This window comes from Prunus mume, linkage group LG2 (assembly GCF_029339155.1).
Source record: "Prunus mume cultivar Tortuosa linkage group LG2, ASM2933915v1, whole genome shotgun sequence".
NCBI classification, from domain to species: domain Eukaryota; kingdom Viridiplantae; phylum Streptophyta; class Magnoliopsida; order Rosales; family Rosaceae; genus Prunus; species Prunus mume.
The window spans coordinates 32368115-32394735 of record NC_142699.1 but is presented as its reverse complement, the minus strand read 5'-3'; the positions used below and the strand labels follow the sequence as shown (position 1 = coordinate 32394735).

Here is a 26621-nt window from a genome sequence, read left to right as displayed (position 1 = left end):
TCACTCGACGAAAACAGTGGCCGGAGTCACCGGAAATGGCGTCGGAAACTTAATCGCGCGACACTTCCATGCCCTAGCTGCGAATCCTTGGGATTTTGAGTGGGTTAGGTAGAGGACGAAGATTCGAAGATTTTGGGACGGTCTTGCCTGAAACGATGGCCGAAGTCGGGAGAAATTGCCAGCCAAAGTGGTTGGCCTGTTATGTAAGGAGAGGGAGAGAGAACACAAGGGGAAAGAAGAAGAAGAGAAATAGAGCTGGCGGGGAAGTACTGTAGCAAACATCTGTGCATCTGTTTGCTATCTGTAACAAATTTAAATTTTCCAATTTTGTCCTTTTTGTTTCTAGACCTTTAAGTGTTCATCACAACTCGAAATTGAGCGTGCTGCCTATCTATGGACTCCTATCGACGAGCTCTACACAACAATACCACTCAATTCCCCAAAATCCTTTTGGATCAAAAAGTGACCAAAGTGACCCTACACCCCAAGGGCAAAATTGTAATTTCACAATTACATAAATTGAATAAAACAATTAAATTGGGTCATGGGTGTTACACTATATCTGCTATCTCTTAAATGTTGATGAATGTTCACACACCTTTCACTATAATTGTTGCTAGCACATGGAATGCGTAGATTGACGGGTCTTTCTGAGTGCCTAGGTTGACACATAGTTCTATTTTAGGCTTGCAGGTTTTAAAATTTGATTTGTGATAAGTCTGTGCTAGGCTTGTTTGTTCATAGGTCTATGACTAGTGATTGACTAGTCATATTGTTTCTACGAACAGTTATCATTGTTGTCTTAGATTTGTCTATTGGGGTTTTAATTTACCCCCTTCACTGAAGTACCAATTTCAAACCTTCTGTAACTCCTCAAAAAGGCTTGAAACGGAGTAACCTCCCCTCCTCCTAAACTTTGTTCATTAAAAAAAAAAAAAAGTTCTCTGGCAAAGGAAGGAATACACAAAAAGGATTGTTCCAAAGAAAAGAGGAAGGTTTGGCCAAGCTACAATATTAAGCCCCAAAACAAAGAGCCCAACCAAACATAATATAAAAAGAAGCCCAAAATACAACAAAACATTTAACCTGGAAGCCAAAGCCCAAAAAAAAATACAAAAAATCCCAACATAAAAAAAACCTCCGTAGAAACCATCTCAAGTGGCATTAGAGCGAGGTGGGCATTAAAAGGGTCTTAAGTTCAAATATAATTCTTATACAGGAAAAAAGAGAGTTAATGTACATATATTCTAAAAGTATTATAGTAATTGTATTCTCATTATACACGTGATATTGGCGGAGAAGGGCTTTGAACACAAGACCTAGGGTGTAGGAGTACTTACTTTTTAACAACTTGAGATGTAAACCCCTTGCATAATTGTATTTACTCCTCTCATACTACAATTGACAATATTGTTCTCTCTCTTTGACGGCTTTCCTACACTCAGAAACTTTTTATTAATGCTTTGTGACTCTTCCCGGATGATCTCCAAGGCAAGGCATTCTCGAATGCCTATTTATCGGCATAAATGGCATATCCGTGAAAATAACAACAATAGGAAGGAAATCTAACTCTTCATGATTTCACGTTTAATTTCATGCAAAGTCATTGCAAATCACTTCCTCCTATTACTTCAGTTTATTATCAATAATAAAGTACTCCATTATGAGAGTGACTGATGCAAGTTGCGTAGGACCTAAATTATTTAGTTTCCTAATTTATTTGGTAGTTTCCTAAATTCTTTAGTTTTCTAAATTCTAGTAGGATTTCTAAGTTTCCTATTTTATTAGGAATATGATTTCTGTTTTAGCTAGGAATTTTTATCCAATTGTCTCTAGGTTTTAGTTTGCTATAAATACCCCCATATAGTTCTTTAAAATTCAGTTTTAAATATTGATTAAACCTTCTCTTAAACTCTCTAATTTCCGCCTTCCTTTTATCATTTCTTCCCTTCAACTTCTCATATTCTTTTCTATCCTATTGTTCTGAGTGTTTAAACTAACACACCCAGAACCGCACTACATCAGTGACAGCATCCAACATGTCGTCGGTGCCAAACATTTTTTTCATCTATCTTGCCAATCTAAAAAATAAGCTCATGGCCCTTGCAGAATAAAAATGAATCTATATATATAAAGTCAAAAACACCCACGAGACTTGAAGGAAGCAACACCCACTTATATGTATCATATAATCTCAGATACATGAATGCCCACATTCATGCAATTAGAGTAAAAAAGATCACGTGGCTGGCACGGGATCTTTCGAAATCTGAGCTAGGCCTCGGCTATAAGGAGTGTCCTGTCATGCATGCACGAGGGTAGGTAATTAGAAGCAATCACAAAACTGGCTCTATTTATTCCATCATAAACGTGGAGTTTGTCCCAATAATCTATCTTGAATACAAGGACTCAAGGCAAAAGAGATGTGATGTTTAATTTTGGTGTTTCACCTAGTTTGTATATAGACCCATGATCGATGCCGCCGGAGCACATGCACTCATGTTACCTGGGGTGGATATTGAAATTATTACGATGACCTGACTTCCCTACGTTTTGTTCACATACGAATAATCGAACTGTTCCAATTGGTGATTTCTCTCGTCTTTACTAGCACATAACATTAGAATCCGTAATGAGGACGGTCCTACTAACATGCTAATCTGGGCTATAGCCCAGGAAACTTGTTTTTGTTAAGACTAAATTAATACTCTAGCATGGGCCACCCAAATAAGATATTATTAACTAATCTAACTAGGACTAGGCTGTCCAACAAATAAAAATAGGAACTAACCCCCACACCACACGTAAAAAAGCATTAGACTCCCATTAAGCTAACTAACCACAGACATTCTCTCTCTCCTTTTCCCAAAAAAAAAAAAAAGAATTCCCTCTCTCTCTCTTGCACAATAGCAGACCATCAGCGGCTAACCCCTACTCTTTGATAAAAAGAAAATTATGCATGTCATGTCTAGACTTAATTAAACCAAACTACAAGGTAATCTTTCCATTCTTTATCTTCTTTTCTTTCAAAATTTTGGATATTATTTAGGGTTTATGAAATATCAATTAGGGATCATAAGTTTATTATCAAATAGGATTTGAAATTGATTTTGGTGTTCTTGCTTGCTTGTATGAATTGTCAATTAGGGATTTTATTAGATATTTAACTATTTAAGTATATGTAGCATTTTTATTGGAATTTTTGAGAGAATTTGTTGATAATATAGACAATGAATCAATAATTAGTGATTTTAACGTTGTGAAGACTCTAAGGCTCCATTTGGGATTGCTTTTTTTGGCAAAAAATCTTGCTTCACTCTAAAGTTAAATAGTTTAAGGTGTTTGGTAAAAATAAAATATCTCGATTATTTTAAAAGCAGTGGCATTTTGACAACAGTTTTTAAAAGCAGGCTCTGAGTTGCTAAGAGCATCCACAATGGGCTCCCTAAACCACCTCTTTAGACAAATTTTAGGGAGGAATGATAAAAATGCAACTCCAACCACGCTCCCTATCCACCTCCTAAAAAAGAGCATCCACATTGACGCTCTCTATTTCTTAGCTAAAATTTGGCTAAGAATATAAGAAAGCTATTTTAAGAGCTCTCTAAAAAATTTCAACTCCAACCATACTTCCTAATTTGGAGAGTCATAAATGCTATAACTCTTTTATGATTGGTCCATCTTTATTAAAAAATAAAATAAAAAATAGTTAGCATTAAATAAAGGTTTGAAATACGCATTAAATAAAGCAGCATTAAATTATAGGGAGCCACTAGAGTCCTTTCTCTCTCCTCAATTTAGGAGCTCCTAGAGGACTCCCTATTTTAGGAAGTGGATAGGGAGCGTGGCTGGAGTTGCATTTTTATCATTCCTCCTAAAATTTGTCTAATGATGTGATTTAGGGAGCCCATTGTGGATGCTCTAAGTTGCTGTTAAAAGAAGCAAAGATGAGCCTTTAATAAAAAATTTTAATTCCCAAAATACCATCATTAATTTTTAAAAATGACACCACTTCCACTTCCACCTCTACATCCAACTCCACCACCCACCACCTCCACAACCACCACCACCACCACATCCTCCTCCACATCCGCCACCACCATCACCACAACCACAACCTCCTCCTCCACCTCCACCACCTCCACATCTACCTTCTCCTCTTCAACCTCCACCACCTCCATCACAACCACCTCCACCTCCACTTTCACAACCACTATCCTCACCACCATCTTCACCTCCATCTCTTTCACCACCACCACTACCATCATATGATTAGCGCATAACGCTTTCAACATCATGTATATTTTAGTCATTATTCACATATACAACAGTTTTATATTAAAATGTACCAAATAGTTTTGACACTGTTTTTTGTATTAACAACACTTTAAAAATATTGTTTACCAAACATGTAGCTGCTTTACTTTACAACTAATTATTTCAAAAGTACAAAGAATCAACTTTTTTTAAAAGTGACAGCAATCCCAAACTAGCCTAAGGGTGCAACTTATATAAGTGTTATTTGAGGTAAGGCTCATTATGTGCCCCCCTCCCCTTTTTCTCTCCCAAAGGTGTATGTTTTTTTTTTTTATCAATGAAATTTACTTGTACCATCTAGTTTTCAATAAGTTTGTACATAAAGTAAATTTAGCCCACACCTTTTTGAAATCACGGGTCCATCCTTGGTAATGTACACCTAAAAACTCAAAAATTAGATTGATTAGGTAGGAATAGTTGATTTCATATCCATTTCATCTCTCATTGTCATTCCCAATTTCCCCAATTCATTGTTTGTCTCATTTCATGTAAGCATGTTGTTCCATTTAAGCATGCGTAAATGGGAATTGTGTTGGATGTGTATGTCTATGGGTATGGCTATGGAAGATGAAAGATATGAAAGGTTGCTTCAAGGCATGTAAATGCTATCTTTCAGACTCTGTTTGCCCCCACAACTTGGGTGCAAAGGTACGCAAATAAGTCTTGTGGATACAATCAATGGTGGAACCATGAATTTTTCAATGCGTGGGGCTAGCTAAAGTTATTGACTTAAAATCTAATGATAAATTTTTTTTACTTACAATTTCTATAGGTTTCTATAAATAAAAGTAAATATTATATCATATAAACCACGTTAGTTCATAACCCTATTGACTAATTCCCAATAAGCTTTATCATAAAATAAATACATATCAAATGCAACTGAAAAACACATATTATCAAAATAAAAATATATTCAACGATAGAATTGAAAGTGTAACTTTTTTAATGTGTATTTTTATTGCTTGTCTGCAACTAAATTCATAAAGAATTGGACTTTTTTGGACTTAAATAAGTTAATATATATTTACTAATATTTAAAACAAGTTAAATATATAAAGAGTTTGATGTTTTTTCCCTAAAAAACCTCACTCGGCTATAACCCAGTGTAGCCCTTAGTATGGTTCCGCCCATGGATACAATGAAGCCCAACCTATAGCTGCGTTGTTTGTCAATGAGTTGCACACTCAAAGACAAACCCCAAACACACTTTAGAATCAAGAATGTCTAGAGGCTATTGCTACATATTATAATCTCTAGATGGTTTTTGCTTTATGAAACTAGGAGGAGAGTTTATGAATGAACATGATTAAATGTAAGTAGTTTTTGCAGAGAATTCTCCTCTATTTATATAGGAGTTTGTGTCTTTTCTAAATTGGTATAACTTTAATCCAGAAACCATGTATTTCTTGGATTGCACCTCTTAATCAAGAGGTACCACTTCAATGAGGACACTCCTCTTTATGTAAGAGTGTGTTTTTATTTTTAATTCATGTACATGAAGTGTTTCTAACGTTCATATATATAATTCAAACTTTTAGGCATCAAAAGACACATCCAAAGACTGGTTCTTTGAAAATGCACCTCTGCCACGAACCGATCATGCAACAAGCTACAACAAGCTGTGAGGGAGCCAACTGTTTAATTCACAATATGGGAGCATATAAGACAATATGCCTGATTGTTAGACACGATTTGCAACGTTCTATGATTAATTTGCTTTTCAAGTTGCATATGAGGCCGATTCTTTGTTTTTTGGGGTAATGACTATTTTCACAAACTTTAAATATGGTATACTAATTAGGGAGATTTACTATTATACCTAATATAGAAGCCTAAATTATAAAAAAATCTATATGAAATGGACTTTAGAAACACACTCAAAGCTCATTTACAACATAATAAAAAGGCTTTTAACTTCTTTTAAATTACAAAACTGCCATTGATTTCTTAAAACAAACTCAACCCCAAGACCTCATAAAAAAGCCTAAAACACTCAATAGGGTATCAAAGTAATTTAATAATCAAAATTAAATTCAATAGGGCCAGCTTTCATTTTTTAGGTTTTTTTTGGGTTTATTTATAAAAATTAAGTGGTGTAGAGTTTATTATAGTTTTAATACTAAAAATGGGTATATTACTAAATATCTCTATTAATTATCTACTGATCTTCTAATTATAAGAGAGAAAGTTGGAGATGACCTCTTTATAGAAGGGAGAGGAGCACTAACTTTTGTTCTTCAAAGTGGGATTGGGGCCATTTTATAGCTCTTCCAGCATCCGTATGAACAGCAAGAAATGGATTTCGAAGAACAAACAACTGGTCTCGAGTCAGCCTTGATTCAAGTTCCCCAAGAACAATCATTACTATCAAGAAAACAAGTACCGGTCAAAGATGAGATTGTGGAGGAAGTGAAGAAGCAGCTGTTGTTAGCAGGGCCACTTGTCGCATCAAATTTTTTGCTATTTGGCATGCAGCTTATTTCAGTCATGTATGTTGGTCATGTTGGAGAGCTGGCCCTCGCAGGTGCTTCCATGGCCACTTCATTCGCTTCGGTGACTGGTTTGAGCTTGACGGTAATATGGCTTCCCCTGTTATTGTCCATTTAAAAAAAAAAAAAAACTTTATACTTTTTTTGTTACTTTTGTGTATTATGATAATATCAGGCTCCATTTTTCTCTAAATTTCTCCTCGTCATTTGTTGAATAGAGAGGAATGGGTAGCGCGTTAGACACGTTCTGTGGCCAGTCTTATGGTGCAAAACAGTATCATATGCTTGGCATACACATGCAGAGGGCAATGCTTGTTCTTCTTCTGGTAAACCTTCCCCTTGCATTTGTATGGGCCAATGCTGGCCGCATTCTTGAATTCTTGGGTCAGGATCCAGAAATATCAGCTGCTGCTGGCAACTATGCTTGCTTATTGATACCTAGCCTTTTCGCTTACGCAATCCTAGAATCGCATGCCAGATTCCTGCAAACTCAAAACAATGTGGTTCCTTTGATTGTTAGCACAGGAGCTGCAACGCTTGTGCACTTGCTTAACTGTTGGGTTCTGGTATACAAGACCAGCCTTGGATACAGAGGCGCTGCTTTGGCAACCTCCGTCACGTATTCAATCAATGCATTGTTATTGGCTCTTTATGTCAGAGTCTCTCCCTCTTGTAAGCTCACATGGACTGGATTCTCAAAGGAGGCCTTTCATGGAATTCCCAATTTTTTAAAACTATCAATTCCTTCAGCTGTAATGGTCAGGTAATTTTTAGTTGACTCACCATTGGAACATTAAAGACTTAGAATGGATATGTTAAGTACTTATTTGGTTTTATGTCTGTGAACAGCTTAGAAGTCTGGTCGTTCGAAATGATAGTGCTCTTATCAGGTTTTCTTCCTAATCCAAAGCTTGAAACCTCAGCCCTCTCAATCAGGTTTTACATTTGACGCTAACGAATGAATTAACGAAAATACAAATTCTTGTTAGTAAATAATGAGAAAATTCAATATAAACCAAGAAATTACTAACCGATTGTGATACAATTCCAGCTTTAACACATGTTTAATGGTCTACATGATTCCCCTGGCTTTCAGTGGTACAGTAAGGTAAGTGAGTACACAGCTAGATTTAAGTACTGCATGCTTCTATTGTGAGTACTTGTCTCATAAATTCTTCTACGTTCTTTACTTGTACATTGTCTGTTAGCACAAGAGTTTCAAATCAATTGGGAGCTGGGCAACCACGAATGGCGTGTATAGCAATATGCGTTGCACTATCCATTGTTGTTACTGAAGGCATTGTGGCTGCTGCAGTCATGATATTGGCTCGAAACGTTTGGGGTTACTGTTACAGCAGTGAAAAAGAGGTTGTGAAGTATGTTGGAGAAATGTTGATTTTTGTCGCACTATCCCACTTTTTTGATGGACCTCAATCTGTTCTTTCAGGTTCTTGCTATTTCTCTCAATTTCTTCTCTCATAACAATAGAATTTTCGGTTATAATCTTCGATTTCCAGAACTTCATATAATCCCAGGCTTATACCATAAAACTGATTTCATAAAGAAATAACATAATATATAAGTGCAATTGGTGAAGTATGTCATTGTGAAACACTGAACTGTTCTGTATACCCAAGTTTCTCATCTTAATGAAAATATTCTGTAGCCGATTTATTGAAAAGAAGAGACTTTGATTTACAATTATAGGTGTCATAAGAGGAAGTGGGCAGCAAAAGATTGGGGCATATGTTAATCTGGGAGCCTATTATCTTATAGGAATTCCTACTGCAGTCTTATTAGCTTTTGTGCAGCAAATTGGAGGGAAGGTGACACCAGATCCTTGTGGTTTTAATCTTCCATACTACTTTTCTTTTAACCTACTTTCTTAATCTTCCATGGATATAAAAAATTTATGTGTTCTGCGCAGGGTCTTTGGATTGGAATTATTATGGCGCTATTTGTGCAAGCACTATCTCTTGCAATCATAGTCATATGCACAGATTGGGAGAAAGAAGTAAACTTGTTTGTCATGTCAAGTTTCATGTATCAGTCTCTGTCGCATTCATCTCATGCTCCATTTTCATTCCTTTTGTAGGTGAAGAAAGCTTCTGATAGAATGTTCAACAGAGTGACCGTGGCTGAGTCGTCAAGCTGATGCAGAAGTCATGATCATAGCTAGATTGTATAATTCTGAGCCAAATTCAGAAATAAAAGAGTTAAAAAAATAATGAAGGCTCTTCTGCTTAGTTATGTGCATAATTTTTTTCATGGGAGATATTTTGATAGATGTTGGAAATTCAGGTGAAGACTCTCCCCTGTTTCATATTTGCAAGAAACAAAATGCGCCCCATTCAGTCGTTACTTTGTCAGTAAGCAGAGCTGGCAAACCTTTCTGCTCCATTTATAGAGGAGTCCAAAATCACAATTGGTGCATCAAATTCATGTCACGCTTTCTCATATTTTTTAAATTATCATCAAGTCATACGATTTACAAAGCTAACGTTTATACACAGGTTATGCATCAGTTACAATCCAATTTCTTTTGAAGAATCAGTATCCAATCCAATTAGAATTTGATTTGTCATATTAGAATTCAATATAGGTAAGCAATCCAATCCAAACAGATTCAACATATATAATTGGACTGGATCAGTTCCATCCAACATAAAACATCTTTCAAATAACCAACGCCCAATGGAAAATGACATTTGCTTGCAGGCCAGTGGTCTTAAGTTCAACTCCCATGACACCATGGTAGTGTGTGTGTGATAAACCTATGCATGCATGGGATTGTAGTTGGCATCATTCATCATGAATAGACTATGATTCTATGTTGGCGGTTCATTTTTTTATCCTCTTGTTGACGGGTGGTTTTTAATGCTCAACATAGGACTTTGACGTAAAGTCAAAGTTTCCACTACGCCGATCAGCAGTAATAAGTTTTTCTTCTTCAGCTCGAGTGGTGATCAACACAAAAGGGATGGTCATGTCTCCTAAGAGGCACCAATGTGGTACCCGGCGTAGCCCAGTTTGACGCCAACGTTCGAATGAAATTGGGAATGTATTTGGGTAGAGTATCTGAGTAGAAGTTATTACCCTTCTCAACGTTGGTGTTATTAGAGGTTGGGAAGAGAGGCTTCCTTCAATCAAGGGGAAAAGGAGGTGTACAGCACATAGCGTAGTCATGGTTGGAAGAGATGTACATGTAGAGTATCTGAGTAGAAGTTAGTACCCTTCTCAACGTTGGTGTTACCTTATGAAAGCGTTGTTGATCTTAGATCATGCCATATAGTCGTGTTCTTATAGGCATATATAACTCAAGATATGGTAGGGATTCTTAATTAAGTCATGAAGGCATGTGAGTGTATAACAAGAAAATCTCTATCTATAGTAAAGAGAGAGAATGCTCCAAAGAAATGGTTCGGAAGTCTTTGGCCAAAGCATTGGGTATGATTGAGAATGTCGATTATAAGAGGAAGTAGGCAGCAAAAGATGGGGGCTTATATTAATCTGGGAGCTTATTATCTTGTGGGAATTCCTACTGCAGTATTGTTAGCTTTTGTCCTGCACATGGGAGGGAAGGTACCTTCCTACTTCTCCACAAAAAAAAATTTCAAGTCCCCTCACTTTTTAAAAAATATTCGTTTTAATGCATTTTCTTAGCATATGCTCTTCACAGGGTCTTTGGATGGGAATTACAGGCATTGATTGGGAAAAAGAAGTATGTTTCATGTATCCGATTCTGTTAATTACATTAATCTAATGCTCTATTTTTCATGCCTTTCATAGGTGAAGAAAGTGTACGACGCAATGGCCGTGGCGGATGCATCTTCGTAAAGCCGATGAAAAAGTCATGATCACATCCAGATTGGGTCCTTCAGAGGAATACTTCAGAAAGGGGAAAACTTAACAGACAAGAAACGAAGGTTGTGGTCTTAATCATGCACTATAGCATATATTTATCATAGATCTTCATATAATTTCCCCAATCTGGTGTTGCATTGGGTAAATTATTTAACTTTAGTACTGCAAGAAACAAAATGAGCACGTTATTCACTTGTTTCTGCCTCACTAAAGCACAACTATCTACTGGTAAACCTTTCTTCTATAGCAAGTAATAAGACAGGAAGGCAGAGCTGATCAGGGCAAACATCCAATTTGAATTGATTTAAGAAATGGTCAATTCAGAAATTGATAAGAGATGCAGAAAATAATTAGTCCAAAAGTAATGTACATATAAACCCACATATTTAAATAAACAAATCCCGTTTTTAGGGGAAGCCTTCAGTTTGATTTGTTCAAATAACAATTGATAACCCATGGTATAACACGCGGATGAGTTATACAATGTTGTCATACTTTAGTACCATACTATAATTGTTCAAACTGAGACTCTGAATTAACAATAATATTAGCTAGGTATACCAAATTTGAACACCAAATTGAATTCCCAAATTATGTGACATTCACATCCTCAATTTTTAGGAATAAAATTTCCAAAGAGCTATTAATTTCCTGCGCTCGTGAAATGGTGGTGACTGTGGTGGTTACGTACAAGCATTGCGTCCGTGGATACATGAAGTTATGACGGAGGTGGGGTTTGAATTGGGATCGGTGGAGGAGGTGGGCTTCAAATTGTGGTCGGTGGAGGTTGGTTTGAACTGGAATTGGGGTTGGAGAAGATGAGAGAGGGAGAAGAGAGAGTGGCAAGGTCTGAATGGGCGGAGCATTTATGGATTTTCTGGAGGCCATGGTGCAAAACCCTAATAGCCACAAACAATGTGACCACGAAAATGAAGATCTTTGTTGATTTTCCCACACAACACGTTTTTGTATTTCCTTTTCTAGGTACTGCTGTAGAGTCTGAGAGATGAACAGAGAGAATGGTGTGTTCTGTTCTGCCCAGGCAGAGCACCACCCCCTTCACCAAACCCAGGCATAGCACCACCCCGTTACCAAACCATTCGAAGGAACTTTTTCTACCCTTTTTTGACTTTCTTTTCTTTTAACTTTTTTTTATATATAAATTTTCTTCTAATTTCTCTTACATTTTTTTACTTAAAAATTGGCCAGGTCACGTGATTAAAATTTGGATGGATATCCAAAAAATTCAGAGCGAGTCCCAAATTGGCCAATTTCATGTAGTTTAAGTTCTTAATTTACCGAAAAAATTGTTTAAGGGGAAAATTAACAATTATGGTATAGTTCAAGGGGCAAAACAACAGTTTAGCGTAATTTATTTGACGGATCCTCAAGGAAATAAATATTTTATTGCAAGTTCAGATCGTTTGGACCATGTGGCTTGCTCGATTTATTTGAGTCACAATATTCCGTGATCAATATGTTTGCAGGTTGCAACAACGGCGGATTCTTTGTGTTCTACGCCTTCAACACATATTCCTCTCTGAAGAACAAGAAAGTACCAAATGAATGCAGAAGAACAAGCAGGTGATCTTGAGTCACCCTTGATTCCATTTGCAGATCAAGAACATGACTATCAAGCAAGAAAAGGACAACAGCTGACCCGAGATGAGTTTTTCGTGGAAGTGAAGAAGCAGCTGTTGTTAGTAGGGCCTCTTGTGTCATCAAATTTCTTGTTGTTTTGTATACAGGTTGTTTCAGTCATGTATGTTGGTCATCTCGGAGAACTTGCACTTTCAGGTGCTTCCATGGCCACTTCATTTGCTTCAGTAACTGGTATCAGCTTGATGGTAAGATGGCTTTTCCTATTATCAAAAAATAATATACACATGCACATATTATATATATATATATATATATATATAGTGTGTGTGTGTGTGTGTGTGTGATGTTTGAATTGTAATGCTTATGTTGTGTTCGATAATAATCCTAGTCTTCATTTCCCTCTTATTAATTTGCTGATTAGATTGGAATGGGAAGCGCATTGGACACATTTTGTGGCCAGTCCTATGGAGCAAAACAATATCATATGCTTGGTATACATATGCAGAGGGCAATGATTGTTCTTTTGCTGGTCAGCATTCCTCTTGCAGTTGTGTGGGCCAATACAGGCTTCATTCTTGAATTTTTGGGTCAAGATCCAGAAATATCTGCTGCTGCTGGGGAATTTGCTTGTTACATGATACCAAGCCTTTTCGCTTACGCAATCCTTCAATGTCATTCCAGATTCTTGCAAACTCAGAACAACGTGGTTCCCATGATTGTTACCACAGGAACTGCAACTCTGCTACACTTGCTTATCTGTTGGCTTCTGGTATACAAGACCAGCCTTGGATATAAAGGTGCGGCTGTGGCAAACTGCATCGCATATTGGATCAATGCATTGTTATTGTTTCTTTATGTCAGATTCTCTCCCTCTTGTAAGCACACATGGACTGGATTCTCAAAGGAGGCCTTTCAAGGAATTCTCAGTTTTCTTAAACTATCCATTCCTTCAGCTGTAATGATCAGGTAACATTTTGAGATTTAAAATGAAATAAGAAATGTGGTCATTTGAAATTTCACAATGTGAACTACTATCGTTGGTTGATGGTTTTATATGTCTCTGTGTACAGCTTAGAAATGTGGTGCTTTGAAATGATGGTCCTCTTATCTGGTCTTCTTCCTAATCCAAAGCTTGAAACCTCAGTCCTGTCAATCAGGTTTTCATTTGACCCTAAGAAATGACAATAGAACAGTATCAATTCTAAGAGCTGATATTGACACTCAAAACAGTCATCGTGCACTCTCCCCCCTGGTGCAATTTCAAATGAGCCCAGTGTTATTTTGAAATGCCAATGACAGCTCCCAAAATTTTGATTTCTAAGTAATAAAAACTGAAGCAGAAACACTGATTACTAACAGATTGTGACATATTCACACAGCCTTAACACATGTGCACTGACTTACATGATCCCCCTCGGACTGGGTGGTGCAGCAAGGTGAGTTTATGGCTACATTAAGTTTCATACTTGTCTTTATTTTGCATATTTTCTCAACAATCTTTTTCTATTCTTCTATTATTTTCTGTTAGCACAAGAGTTTCAAATGAATTGGGTGCTGGGAAACCACGACTAGCCCATCTTGCCATATGTGTTACACTCTCCATGGTTGTTACTGAAGGCATTGTGGTTGTTGCTGTCATGATATTGGGTCGAAAAGTTTGGGGCTACTGTTACACCACAGATAAAGAAGTTGTGGAATATGCTGGAGAAATATTACTGTGGGTTGCAATAGCCCACTTTTTTGATGGAATTCAATCTGTTCTTTCAGGTCTCTGACATTTTTCTTCAAATACTTCTTCCATCACAGTATAATTTCTCATTTGAATCTGGGTTTGCAAACCTTTTGTGTAATTCGAAAAAAAATTCATGTCAGGGCATCCTCTGTGAAAGATTGAGATAACCTTATTAGTTGCCTGTCATCTTATAATTGATTGATTGACAAAATGTTACTTCCAATTACAATTTCAGGTATCATAAGAGGAAGTGGGCAGCAAAAGATTGGGGCTTATGTTAATCTTGGAGCTTATTATCTTATAGGCATTCCTATCTCAATTATATTAGCTTTTGTCCTGCACATTGGAGGGAAGGTAACTGGATGTTTCTCCCCTGCTCATTTATTTATTCAAATTTATATTCCACATTCTTAATCTTCTATAGATATATATATATATACATATTGAGGGATCCTCAAATAATTTTATTTGAGGGACACCCTTTAGGGTACCCTACAATTTTGTTTCTAATGATCCAAACCATCTATTTTTTAGGTCTTCATTCATAAATCATCCTTACAAAAAATTAGACAAATCGGAAACCATTTCGACATCCAATTGTGTCCTACAAAATCAATGAACAGTGCTTCAAGAAAATACTAAAATTTCAATAAATCAATTGAATGGTCAAATGATATCAGATTCAAGTGATTTTTGTAGAAATGATCTTTGAATGTGTATCTACAAAATAGACGGTTTGGATTAGTGAAATACAATCCGGAGTGGGCCTACAAGGTGTCCTCAAATAAGCTTATTTGAGGATTTCAATGGAACTCTCTGTATATATATATATATATATATATATATTTTTTTTTTTTTTTTTTTTGAGGATTATACTTTGGCATATTAATTTCAAGTCAACATGTTCTTCACAGGGTCTTTGGATTGGAATTACTGTGGCTCTGTTTGTGCAAGCAGTATCTCTTTCAATCATAGTCACATGCACTAACTGGGAAAAAGAAGTAAAGTGCCTTGCCATGTTCTGTTTCATGTATGAATATGTGCTACATTAATCTCATACTCCTTTTCCATGCCTTCTGTAGGTGAAGAAAGCTTCTGATAGAGTGCACAAGACAGTGGCTGTGACGGATGCAGCATCATAAAACGGATGCAGAAGTCCTGATCATATCTGGATTGGGTCCTTAAGAGAAAAAAGAAAGAAAGGACGGAGTAATTAATGAAGGATCTAGCCCTTATTTGTGTGCCTAATGATATGTCCTCTGTGGACGACATTTCAAGCCGTATCAGAAGCCGAAGGCGATGAATCTCCAATGATTAAACATTTGATTTGTGTGGCTTGGTTGCCAGTTTTGTCATCCTCAGAATTTCCCAAACCTAGTGTTGTTGCAGTTTCAAAAGTTTAGACAGGGTATAGTACTCTGTAATTACTTCGGGAAGAAAGAAACAAAATGAGGTTTTTTTTTTTTTTTGGTCAAAGAACAGCAGGTGTTTTCAGTCTACTAAAAATTGTGTGTGGATATAATGGGTAAAAAATTGGATTCTTAATGGGTTAGTTCTTACAATAGTTAGAACACCACCTCCCACCCAAGAGTCCAATTTCTCCAAAATCAAAATTTGAATTCCTGATTTTGTGTAGACCCTACTTATATTTTCATTTCTTTATGTGAAGTAAACACCGGAGTAATACGTACACTCCTTATTTTGATTCCGATTAAGGATTAATAAACCTGTCATTAATTCATTTTCAATTAGTTTTGGGTTGGATGCTTACATTCTGATATAGCATTCAACATGCTATTCACATGTTGGTCCTCCATCCATTGCCAATTGATTTTGAGTTACAGGCTCACATTTACATACTCCCAACATCTCTAACCTCATTCTTCAAGTCTTAATATTCATATGCGTTCTTCACTAACCTATTTGGCTCTTTTATGTAAACTTTTTCTACCGCAACAGTTTGTTATTCCTCCAACCCATTTGAAACTTCTTTTTTTCATCACTCATCTTTGCCTTTTTATTTTACCCTTTTTCTTGTAATAGTGGTTTCCAAATGTAAGTTACAAAAAAAGTTCAAAAACAAAACAATATCAACTTAAAATATTTTTAAAAAATAAAAATTATATTTATTTATGACAAACTTTTCAAATGCATAAAAATCATGGCAATGACAAAAGAGCTAGCTCTAGAGCTCCATATGGATGCAGAAACTCTTCATATTCCAATGCACATTGAATATTAATGCACGCGTGCATGTAAAATCCGAATTATTCAATGGAGAGGTCCGTTAACCGAAGGGGCTCTGGAGCAAAATCAATTTCGACTGCAATAACTGTTCATAATGTCGTTCTTCCAGTTTGTTGAAGTTGCAGCAGCAGTAATTGCCCCAGTTGCCGCTGTTGTTACCGTAGTTTTACTGGTAACTACCCCAGTTGTCGCTCCCATTGCCGCGGTTGCTGGAGCTGTTGTGGGTGCTGGGGTTGTTGTTAATAATGTAGCCAAAATGCTAGAGCAGAAGTGAAGTAGTTTAACTTTTTTTATGGGGTTTTAGGAATAGTACGTTGTCTTTAATTTTCTGTCATGTTAGTACATGTACGTTGTCTTTAATCTTTATTATGAAATGGTAATCTTATGAAGGTTTGTTTGCCCGTATTTTGCTCTTAATAGATTGATTTGTTTGCTTAGCTAGTTGTAAGAGCATCCACAATGATCTCTCTATTCCTTGAGCCTCTCTCTCTAAAGCTAAGAGCCCCGCGACTTTCCAGCAACAAAGGCTGGCCGGGTAGGGTGGAGCCCACGAGCCTGGGGCTCAAGGCTGAGGGCGGCGGTGATCATTCGATGCAGCGTCGATGAACACTTTTAAAAATTTACCTTTTGCGCGTCAGCGTTAAAAAATTCAAAGCTTGTGCGTCTTTTTCCCAAGGGCTCTCAGGGACGTGGCGCACTCTGGTCCTTCCGATTCGTCTTGTCATCCAATCCAACGGCTTGGATTTTTCAAGGCAAAAAATTATGAAAAAAATTATAAATTTTTTTAAAAACCCCAAAAAATACAAAAAAAAAATCTATAAATACCTACTCTTCAGTTTTAACAACAAATTCTCATACATCTTCTCCTTCTCCAACTATTATCCGAAAATCTTATCCAAATATTTTATCTTATTTGAAAATCTTATCCGAATATTTTATCAGAAAATCTCATCCAAAAATATTGTCCAAATTAATTGTTTAGGTAAAAAAATTTGTGAAAAAAATAAAAAATTGAATAGTACTTGCCATGGCAACTCGAAGTGCAACTTACTTTTTGCAAGGCGGACACTATTCCCGTGAATAGTATCACCTAGCCCTCCCTTGCCATGGCAAGATTCCCACTGCTGGAAGTTGCCTTAGAGCATCCCCAAGGGAGATGTCAAATACCAAACATCAAATTTAAATTTGATGGCTGATGTAACAATTTAACATTTACACAGTTTACACTCCACCGATATGTCAAATAAATAATTATTGTAACAGTCAAATCATTTAAGATAAAGAAGAAGAAAATATAAAAAAGAAAATAATAAATGAAAGTAACAACTATCTATCTTTAAAAATAATAAAATATTCATTTGACATCTTGCTTTTGAGATGTCAAAAATAACATCTCAACCTTCAGCCTTTATTCCACATCAGCTTTGACACATCAGTTTGAGTGATGTGAGATGTTATTTCTAACCGTTAAATGTCTATGTAGCACTTTTGACACATCGGTTGGAGATGCTCTTAGCTAAAATTTAGCTAAAAATATAAGAAAGCTATTTTATGAGCTCTCTAAAAAATTTCAACTCCAACCATACTCCCTAATTTGGAGAGTTATAAATGTTATAACTCTTTTTTGATTGGTCCATCTCTATTAAAAAATAAAATAAAAAATAGTTAGTATTAAATAAAAGTTTGAAATACTCACTAAATAAAACAACATTAAATTATAGGGAGTCACTAGGAGTCCTTTCTTTCTCCTCGATTTAGGAGCTCTAGAAGACTCCCTATTTTAGGAGATGGATAGGAGCGTGGTTGGAGTTGTATTTTTATGACTCCTCCCTAAAATTTGTCTAAAGAGGTGGTTTAGGGAGCCCATTGTGAATGCTCTAACTTGGTTATCTCGAAACCAATTCAGATCATTTACTTGTGGATGTGTCTTTGAACATTTCTCATAAGCGCATCGTACCTCTTGAAGTCCTTCCAATTAGAACTATGAATAAACAACGGTTCCTCCAGTCTTTCCAACCATTGCATACAGCAAAGTAATATTTCAAAGCCTATACATGCAGCGACATCCAGCTGAAACAGTGAACACTTTGCTATATACAATTAATACGTACTGGTCACTGGAAATGGGTTGGTTTCGGATTTTCAAGAAGATTGTTGCAGCCGCGCTTTTTGCTATTACAAGATTGATTATTTGCTAATGGCTCATTTTAGAATGTGTGGATGATAATAAAGATGTCAATGTTCAAAACTCATAAAAAAATGACAGCAGCCAGAAATTCTACAAATGCAGAAGAATGCTTGTGTTTATGCATCGAGAATGTTGCTCTTCTTTTTCTTTTCCGTGTCCATAGTTAAAATATAGGAATTAGCAATCTTTTTTCTGACGAACTTCCCAACTGTACACTATTAAACCATACTGACTAGCTAGCAGTATTCGGTCAGAAGCTGTTTCCAATGCACATTGAGAATTGACGCACCCATGCATGCATGGAAAATTTGAATCCCAAAGAAGTAAACAAATTCAACGCAGCTACAATAATCGAAGAGTTAGGTAAATAATAGCATGCATGCCCTTCCAATTAGTACTATAAAGTAAGGGTGCTCCCAAAGCCTCTCTCCAACATCCCATTGCATGCAAAAATGAGTTGGTTTCAGATTTTGAAGGTAGCTGCAGTATCAGCGGCAATGTGGTTGCTGCCAAAGCTGATACCGGCAGCTGTAGCGGCATTTATACCATGTGCTGCCCCCCTTGTGGCTGTTGGAGCTCTTGTTAGAGTAGGTCCAGCGCAGGACCCAAACTGGGGGAAAGGGCCCCCTGGCGAATCCGAGATGGCTCCAGCGCAAGAGAAGCAGCCCGGTTTCGTGGTGGGTCCCACCAACTCGGGCAAGCCTAGGGCAATGCCTGAAGCCCGAGTTTTGTGACGTTAGCGTGGCATCACGTCGCGCGCGTAAAGCAGTTTTTTTTTGGCTGGTGAATTACATGCGGTAAAAAATTTGATTTCTATTGGCTAGCAGAGCAAAATCCAACAGTAGTGCACGGTCGCGACAGGCAGCCGATCTTTTTCAATGTCCTTGTTTTTTTGGCTAAAAAAATTGCAAAAATTCAAAAAATTCTGAAAAATTCTGAATTTTTAAATACCAAAAAATTATGTATTTTTTCCCTATAAATACCTAACCATTTTATTCACTTTCTACACCAAATCTTCATAAAAACTCATCTCCTTCTAATATTTTTCACTTTCCACACCAAATTTCTACTACAAAATTTCATTTGTGCAAAAATACAAATGTCATCTTCCATCGAAGTCGGAGGGTCGTGGACAAATGTTCGAATAGGTCAAAATCTTGGCAACGAGGTAAAAAAAATAAATAAATTCCGTTTTATTCAATTTAATGTCTTTATATATATATATATATTTCTTGCATTTTCAATTTCTTTTTTTTAATAGATTAGTCAAGGCAAAACAAAGAAGAGGAAAACCATTACACATGGCTCCTCAAGTGAACAATGCCCCCAGTCAATTCTAGTGGTGCGTTTCGTGTAAGAAATAATGGTACTATTACGTCCTCCGAAGGAAAATACTCATCCACGTCGTGATCCGGTGGAACCGCCTCGCCAATGATGGAGTTGTCCTTGTATTCCATTGTGTCGGACTATGAGAACTAAGAATATTTCAATTGTATGATGAGTCAGTAGGTATTTCAATTGTATGATGAGTGGGATGTGAATTTTATAATAAATATGGACACGTGGCAACCGAAAATTTTATCCGAAAATTTTATTTGAAAATTTTATCCGAAAAATGTTATCTTAAATTTTAAGTGAAAATTTTATAATAAATAGTGACACATGACAACCGAAAATATAATCTGAAAAACTTATCAAAATTAATGGTTTAAAGTATAAAAAAATAGGAAATAAAGTACAATGAATAGTAATTGCCTTAGACTTGCCATAGACTTTGCCCTCATGGGTGGAACTACAAATGCAAAGGCTGACACTATTCACGTGAATAGTGGCCAGCCCTTGCTTGCCCTTCCCTTAGACTTAGTCCTTGTAGGTGGAGATGCTCTTAGGGTAGCTGTTGTGGTTAATTGTTAGAAATGTTTCCATTTTAATATGCAAGAGATGTAAGGTCGTCTATTATCTATGTCATCTTTCATCTTTTACTTTGTTAGTAATCGTGGTTTGTAAGCATATATGTTCTTAATTATGTAATAGTATTTATCTAATCTTATTGATTTCTTCTTTCTACTGATTTTATTGGGTTTTTAGAGATATTTGATAATTCGCTATTCAACTCCAAGTATGTATTTGTCTATCCCTTATAATTTTTCTTGCTTAGTATGTAATTGTATGTCCCTTTGTGCAATTGTGAACTTGTGTTGGTGAATATTAATTTTGTTTTATGATTTCAAAATATGAAAACTCATCGAGGGCAATTATGATTATAATAAATAGACAATATGATTTTTAATGTTTTTGTATGTCTTGTAAGAATTCGAATTTTTATTGTTCATATTTTGTGAGACTCATGCACACATGAAAACTTGGCTTCACCACTTTGTATAAATATACATATTTGAGGGTAATGCTCATTACGTCTCCCTGACTAGCTAGGTGTTTGTTTTTTTTGTGTTTATTAATGAAATTCACTCATAACATCGAGTTTTTAATGTAAGCTTCGCCTACTTGACTTTGAATTCCGAATTCTCCACTACCTAAACCCTAATAAACATACAAAAACATCTGTAAACGAGCACAAAATTGTAATTTGCTTCAATATAAAGGACTAGAGTAAAAAAATCTTATAAACAATTACTTGAAATACCGAATTACACATTAACTGTACCAAGAAAAAAAATGTTATTCAAACCAATAAGAAATTGGGATAAAAGTTCATTAATCAAGGGCCAAGATATTGAATATGAACATTGTGGCGCCACCCTTGGTGTTATCATTACTTGGAGGCACTATTATCATTATGCCTTCAGCCTTGTAGTCAGAAACTGTTCATATTCCAACGTCCATTGATGCCCGCACGCATGCGTGCAAAATCTGACCTTAGAAGAAACAAACGATTTTAATCGAGGTGCAATAACCGAAGAGAAAATTTTGGCTAATTAATCAGAAGCCTTTCCAATTAGAACTATAAATAAACAAGTGTTCCTCAAGTCTTACCAAAAACTTTTTCCACCATTGCAAAACATTATTACAGTGTAGCTTTGAGCAATTTCGAGTGCAAAAACAGTTCATTAATGTCGTTCTTCCACCTTGTTGAAGTTGCATCAGCAGTAATTACCTCAGTTGCCCCTGTTGTTACCGTAGTTTTACCGGTAACTGCCCCTGCTATGGCTCCCGTTGCTGCGGTTGCTGGAGCTGCCGTGGGTGTTGTGGTTGTTGTTAAGAATGTAGCCAAAATGCTAGGGCAAAAGTGACATCGTTTAACTTTTATCATGGGGTTTTGGGAATAGTACGTTGTCTTTAATTTTCTGTCAAGTTAGTATATGTACGTTGTCTTTAATATTTATTATGAAATAGTAATCTTAATTATGAAGGTTTGTTGATGTGTCTCTGAACATTTCTGATAAGCACATCGTATCTCTTGAAGCCCTTCCAATTGCAATTAGAACTATGAATAAACAACGGTTCCTCCAGTCTTTCCAACCATTGCATGCAGCAAAGTAATATTTCAAATACATGCAGCGACATCCAGCTGAAACAGTAAACACTTTGCTAGCTATATACAATTAATACGTACTGGTCACTGGAAATGGATTGGTTTCGGATTTTCAAGAAGATTGTTGCAGCCGCGCTTTTTGCCCTTACAAGATTGGTGGTTTGCTAATGGCTCATTTTAGAATGTGTGGATGATAATAAAGATGTCAATATGTTCAAAACTCATAAAAAATGACAGCAGTCAGGAATTCTACTACGGGTCATGCTAGGGAGACCAACTTTAGATACCAATTTGTGTACCAACCCTCTAATAGAGGTGGAGCCCACAAATACAATGGGTCTCACGCTCTATTAGAGAGTTGGTACACAAGTTGGTATCTAAAGTTGGTCTCCTTAGCATTTTCCTTTTACTAATGCAGAAGAATGCATCGAGAATGTTGCTCTTCTTTTTCTTTTCTGTGTCCCTAGTTAAAATATAAGAAGTAGCAATCTTTTTTTCTGACGAACTTCCCAACTGTACACTATTAAACCATACTGACTAGCTAGCAGTATTCGGTCAGAAGCTGTTTCCAATGCACATTGAGAATTGACGCACCCATGCATGCATGGAAAATTTGAATTCCAAAGAAGTAAACAAATTCAACGCAGCTACAATAATCGAAGAGTTAGGTAAATAATAGCATGCATGCCCTTCCAATTAGTCCTATAAAGTAAGGGTGCTCCCAAAGCCTCTCTCCAACATCCCATTGCATGCAAAAATGAGTTGGTTTCAGATTTTGAAGGTAGCTGCAGTATCAGCGGCAATGTGGTTGCTGCCAAAGCTGATACCGGCAGCTGTAGCGGCATTTCTACCATGTGCATGTGCTGCCCCCCTTGTGGCTGTTGGAGCTCTTGTTAGGGTAGCTGTTGTGGTTAATTGTTGTTAGAAATGTATCCATTTAATATGTAAGGGTTGTAAGGTTGTCTATTATCTATGTCGTCTTTCATCTTTTACTTGTTAGTAATCGTATTCGTTCTTAATTATGTAATAGTATTTATCTAATCTTTGTAGATAGGCCCACATTTTTAAGTCATTGGACTCATTTCCCGGACAAAATTATTTCATTTCTTTCTTCTGCTTGAGGGTTTTAACGTTTGACTTTAAATTTTAAAGAGGTTAATCAAATTCTTAGAAAGTGATAATTTGATCCTTTAACTCCTGTTTAGATCAAAAATAGCATTATTGCCCTAGAATAGGAGATATTGCTCTTCGAACTAATATAGCCAAAAACATGGCCAAGCATGATCAAGCATAGCTGCAGTCAGCTGCATTGTGGCCGACTGGGAATTTCCATTGCTCAAATGAAGTCACTTTCTTCTTACAAATTTTTCATTTGAGCGTCTACTATCACGAATCCAAATTTGGCAGCAATCGGACAAGTATTGCATCCTCCAATGGACAAACACTGAAGCATGTTCAAGAGGCATTTTAGTATCAGTCAGCTGCAGTAAGATATATTGTGTCCGACAGGGACTTAAAATGTCCGATGGCGTTTGCTTTCTTCATGAAAGATGTTCCCACAGATGTATTCTACAACATATCTAATGTTGGGAGCCACTAGACAAGTATAACGGCCTTAAGCGGACAAACACTGAAGCTGACTGTCAGTCCCATGAATAGTTTCTGAAAGGGCCTTTCCACTACTCAAATGAAGTTGACTTCTTCATGAGAGTTGTCCCTCCAGATGTCTACGACAACTTATCCAAATATGGAAGAAATTCAATCAGTGTATCATTCTCAGAGTGCTAAACACTGAAACTTGTTCAAATGGATGACACTGGTGACGAGAGAGCAATTCTACTTGTTTCCCCTTCTCCCCTTCTCAAATGAAGTTGACTTCTTCGTGAGAATTGTTTCCCCTGATGTCTAGTCTAACATATCCAAATATGGGAGCATTTGGATAAGTGTAGCCTTCTCAGAATGTCCTACATTGAATCATGTTCAAAAAGGAGTTAACATGCTGCTAATCAACTTTCATTAGCTACATCAATGGAGAAACTGAGCCATAACGTGGGAGCTTGGTTTGATTCAGCAGGTGACACTATCTCATTGGAGGAAGGGAATAAAGAATATTGAAGCTACTTACCCATTCCAATTGAGAAAGCCACACATGCCTCTTATTTTAATGTTATCTTTACAAGCTTTGTTAAGAAAAAGATGTGCAGCCAATATAAAGAAAGAATAAAGAATAATTGGCAGCCCATGTGCACCACTCCGAAGAGGAGAGAATGAATAAAATGTTAGATCAGTGACTAATAAAAATTATTATATATCAACAATATATATACCAACGAAATTGAATTTATAACCGACTGTAATTTGAAATACAGTACTGATTTGGATTCAAGATAAAGGTTCGCAGATTTGATACAATGTTCTAAAGACAGTAATTTCACATTTTCTTGATGCTTGAAGTTCTATAAGTGACTGTCTCTCAGGATTCAACCATCTATATTCTAAGCCCTAGCACTGGGACTTAGAATTTGATGAACTTTGTTTGTTTTCCTCTCAGACAATATGAAATGTTTTTTCGTGTCAAACGAATGATGCCTTTTCTAGATTTAAATAGACTTCTGAAACCCTATCAGAAGAGTTACAATTATTAAAAAGCTGTTATTTAAACTAATCCGAATTAATAAGAATTATTAATTTGAAACTAAAAAAAATTAATTTAAATATGAAGTGACCAAGGCCCCTTTTTTTGATAATTAAATATTATACATTATCTACATAATATTTAATGCTTAAATCGAATTTGAAGGCTTCTACTTGGCCAAACTTGCAATTACTAAGTGTGGGACTACCACACCTATAAAGACTTCACTTTTTCTTCTTTATACCAATGTGGAACAAAAGTCATTGAATTTCATTCAAACTTCCAACATAATATATATATATATGAAGGGACAAGTTGTGTCCCCAATATATTATTTTGTTAGGCCAGTAGCATGAATTGATATCACTTAAACACTTTCATATGATGCGGTCTTTTCGACACACACACACACACACACACAAAATATACCAAACCCTAGTTCCCTCTCTCTAAAAAAAAACCCTCCTACAAGTTGTTTTCCCTTTGAAGAGGGAGGAAGCCACTGTTCTTCCTCTTATATCCCTTCTTCCCTCTTCTCTTCCTCCCTCTCTCTTTCCCTCATTTTCAAAAACAAAAAGTTTTCCCTATTTGTCTTCATTTTGTTATGATTTTCCTCCAATCATCACAGACGGCTGCATCTGAGTGTCGGATCTCCACCACCATCCTTTGTACGGTTTCTTTATGTTCAGAATAATTCATAGAGACTCTTTGGATTCTCTGTGTAGTTTTCACATCTCCTTTGTGAGAGCTTTCACCTCTCCTTTGTGAGAGCTTTTTGTTGATGCTCTTTTTGGGAGAGTCAACTTAGATAGAGGTAGAATGGTGGATGATGGGTGAAGGTAAAGACCTCCAGCATGTTTGTGAAGATTTGGGCAATCGATAAATATAAAGAAAACGAGATATATGTGGTTCACCCTTAATGAATGGACTACGTCCACGGAGAAGTATGTTTTTATTATAATAATGTATGTTTACATTTGTACATGGAGTTGGACCCAAATATAAAGATAAGAAGGGAGAAGCTCATGATTAAAGATAAAACTCAGCCCAAGGATCCAAAAGGGAGTCCCTTTCTCATGGAAGAGTAGTCTTCTTTTATAGGTGAGAGGGAGTCTCCATCTCTTATAGTTTTCCGATGTGGTACTCCTCTTGCTTTGCTTAGAGTTGTAATTTGTGGTAATGTTTCTTTGGCTAAAGTGATGACCTCTCAAAGCATGGCACGTGGATGATTTAGCCTAGCTAGTTGCTCGGTCAGTTACGTTACTAACACTTTTCATCTCCCATTTGTGAGAGTTTTATTTGCTTTGTTATGGCTTATTATTTTCAACATTTATCTATTTTTTATTATTCTGAGTTTGCAATTTTAGTTGGGATGCCTACGTCAGAGTTTCTTCGATCCTTAGTAGAGGCGCACTAGATTGTCTTAATTTTGATGTTAGACCGTTCCGTTATTGTAATGGCCCTTTGTAACTAGTGGCTTTTTTGGTTGAATTATGAATGCAATCATAGCATTTCTCCACACAAAAAAATTAAAAAATTAAAAAAATTAAAAAAACTTTGCATTCTTTTGATTTCTTTTATATGCAGATGGGACTAGACATCCACTAGGTGATCGATAACATGATGAAGATAGATTAAAATATGAAGATGGAGCATCTTCCTTCCTCTATAAATGGAGAAGCCGTGAGCAGCAAAAAAAGACCAACAACTCAACCAACAATCAAAACCCAAATTCAACGTCTCCGACTCAACACTTACAAATCTCACAACAGATTTCATCAAGCTTGAATCAAAGCCCTTCCTTTCCTTTGAATTACATGTTCACAATTCCTGATGAGAATTCTCTTTTCTTCTTTTCCAAACACATACTTAGTTTAATTCTCAATTGACAACTCTTGACTGAAATTCCATTGTTTCTATTTATAATGCAAAAAGAAAATTCCATGAATAAAGTAATGCAAAAAGTCCTTCATTTCATCACCTTTTATTCCCATTCCTTCCTTACTTTCTTCCTTTCCCCCCTCCCTCACCCTCCAACACCCTTATCGCTT

General features: G+C 36.4%; 2 protein-coding genes across 2 annotated transcripts; both read left to right on the top strand.

Moving 5' to 3' along the window:
• The first annotated feature begins 6568 nt into the window (after nucleotides 1-6568).
• LOC148920072 (protein DETOXIFICATION 16-like) lies at nucleotides 6569-9247 on the top strand. The gene is made up of 8 exons (XM_089044530.1): nucleotides 6569-6894; nucleotides 7028-7572; nucleotides 7659-7745; nucleotides 7861-7917; nucleotides 8018-8256; nucleotides 8517-8635; nucleotides 8737-8823; nucleotides 8905-9247. The coding sequence occupies exons 1-8, from the start codon at nucleotides 6616-6618 to the stop codon at nucleotides 8962-8964; spliced, it is 1473 nt and encodes a 490-aa protein (XP_088900656.1). The 5' UTR covers nucleotides 6569-6615; the 3' UTR covers nucleotides 8965-9247.
• A 2009-nt stretch (nucleotides 9248-11256) lies between these two features.
• LOC148920071 (protein DETOXIFICATION 16-like) lies at nucleotides 11257-15699 on the top strand. Its single transcript, XM_089046108.1, has 8 exons — nucleotides 11257-12520; nucleotides 12697-13241; nucleotides 13346-13432; nucleotides 13655-13711; nucleotides 13804-14042; nucleotides 14243-14361; nucleotides 14922-15008; nucleotides 15090-15699. Exons 1-8 carry the CDS (start codon nucleotides 12236-12238, stop codon nucleotides 15147-15149), a joined length of 1479 nt encoding a protein of 492 aa, XP_088902234.1. The 5' UTR covers nucleotides 11257-12235; the 3' UTR covers nucleotides 15150-15699.
• Nucleotides 15700-26621: the final 10922 nt, after the last annotated feature.

Coding starts and splice junctions, on each gene's coding strand:
- LOC148920072 (XM_089044530.1), top strand. CDS start 6,616: ATGGATTTCGAAGAACAAACAACTGGTCTCGAGTCAGCCTTGATTCAA. Junction 7,746..7,860: donor ACCTCAGCCCTCTCAATCAG/GTTTTACATTTG, acceptor ATACAATTCCAG/CTTTAACACATGTTTAATGG. Junction 8,824..8,904: donor GCACAGATTGGGAGAAAGAA/GTAAACTTGTTT, acceptor TTCCTTTTGTAG/GTGAAGAAAGCTTCTGATAG.
- LOC148920071 (XM_089046108.1), top strand. CDS start 12,236: ATGAATGCAGAAGAACAAGCAGGTGATCTTGAGTCACCCTTGATTCCA. Junction 12,521..12,696: donor TAACTGGTATCAGCTTGATG/GTAAGATGGCTT, acceptor TTTGCTGATTAG/ATTGGAATGGGAAGCGCATT. Junction 14,362..14,921: donor TCCTGCACATTGGAGGGAAG/GTAACTGGATGT, acceptor TGTTCTTCACAG/GGTCTTTGGATTGGAATTAC.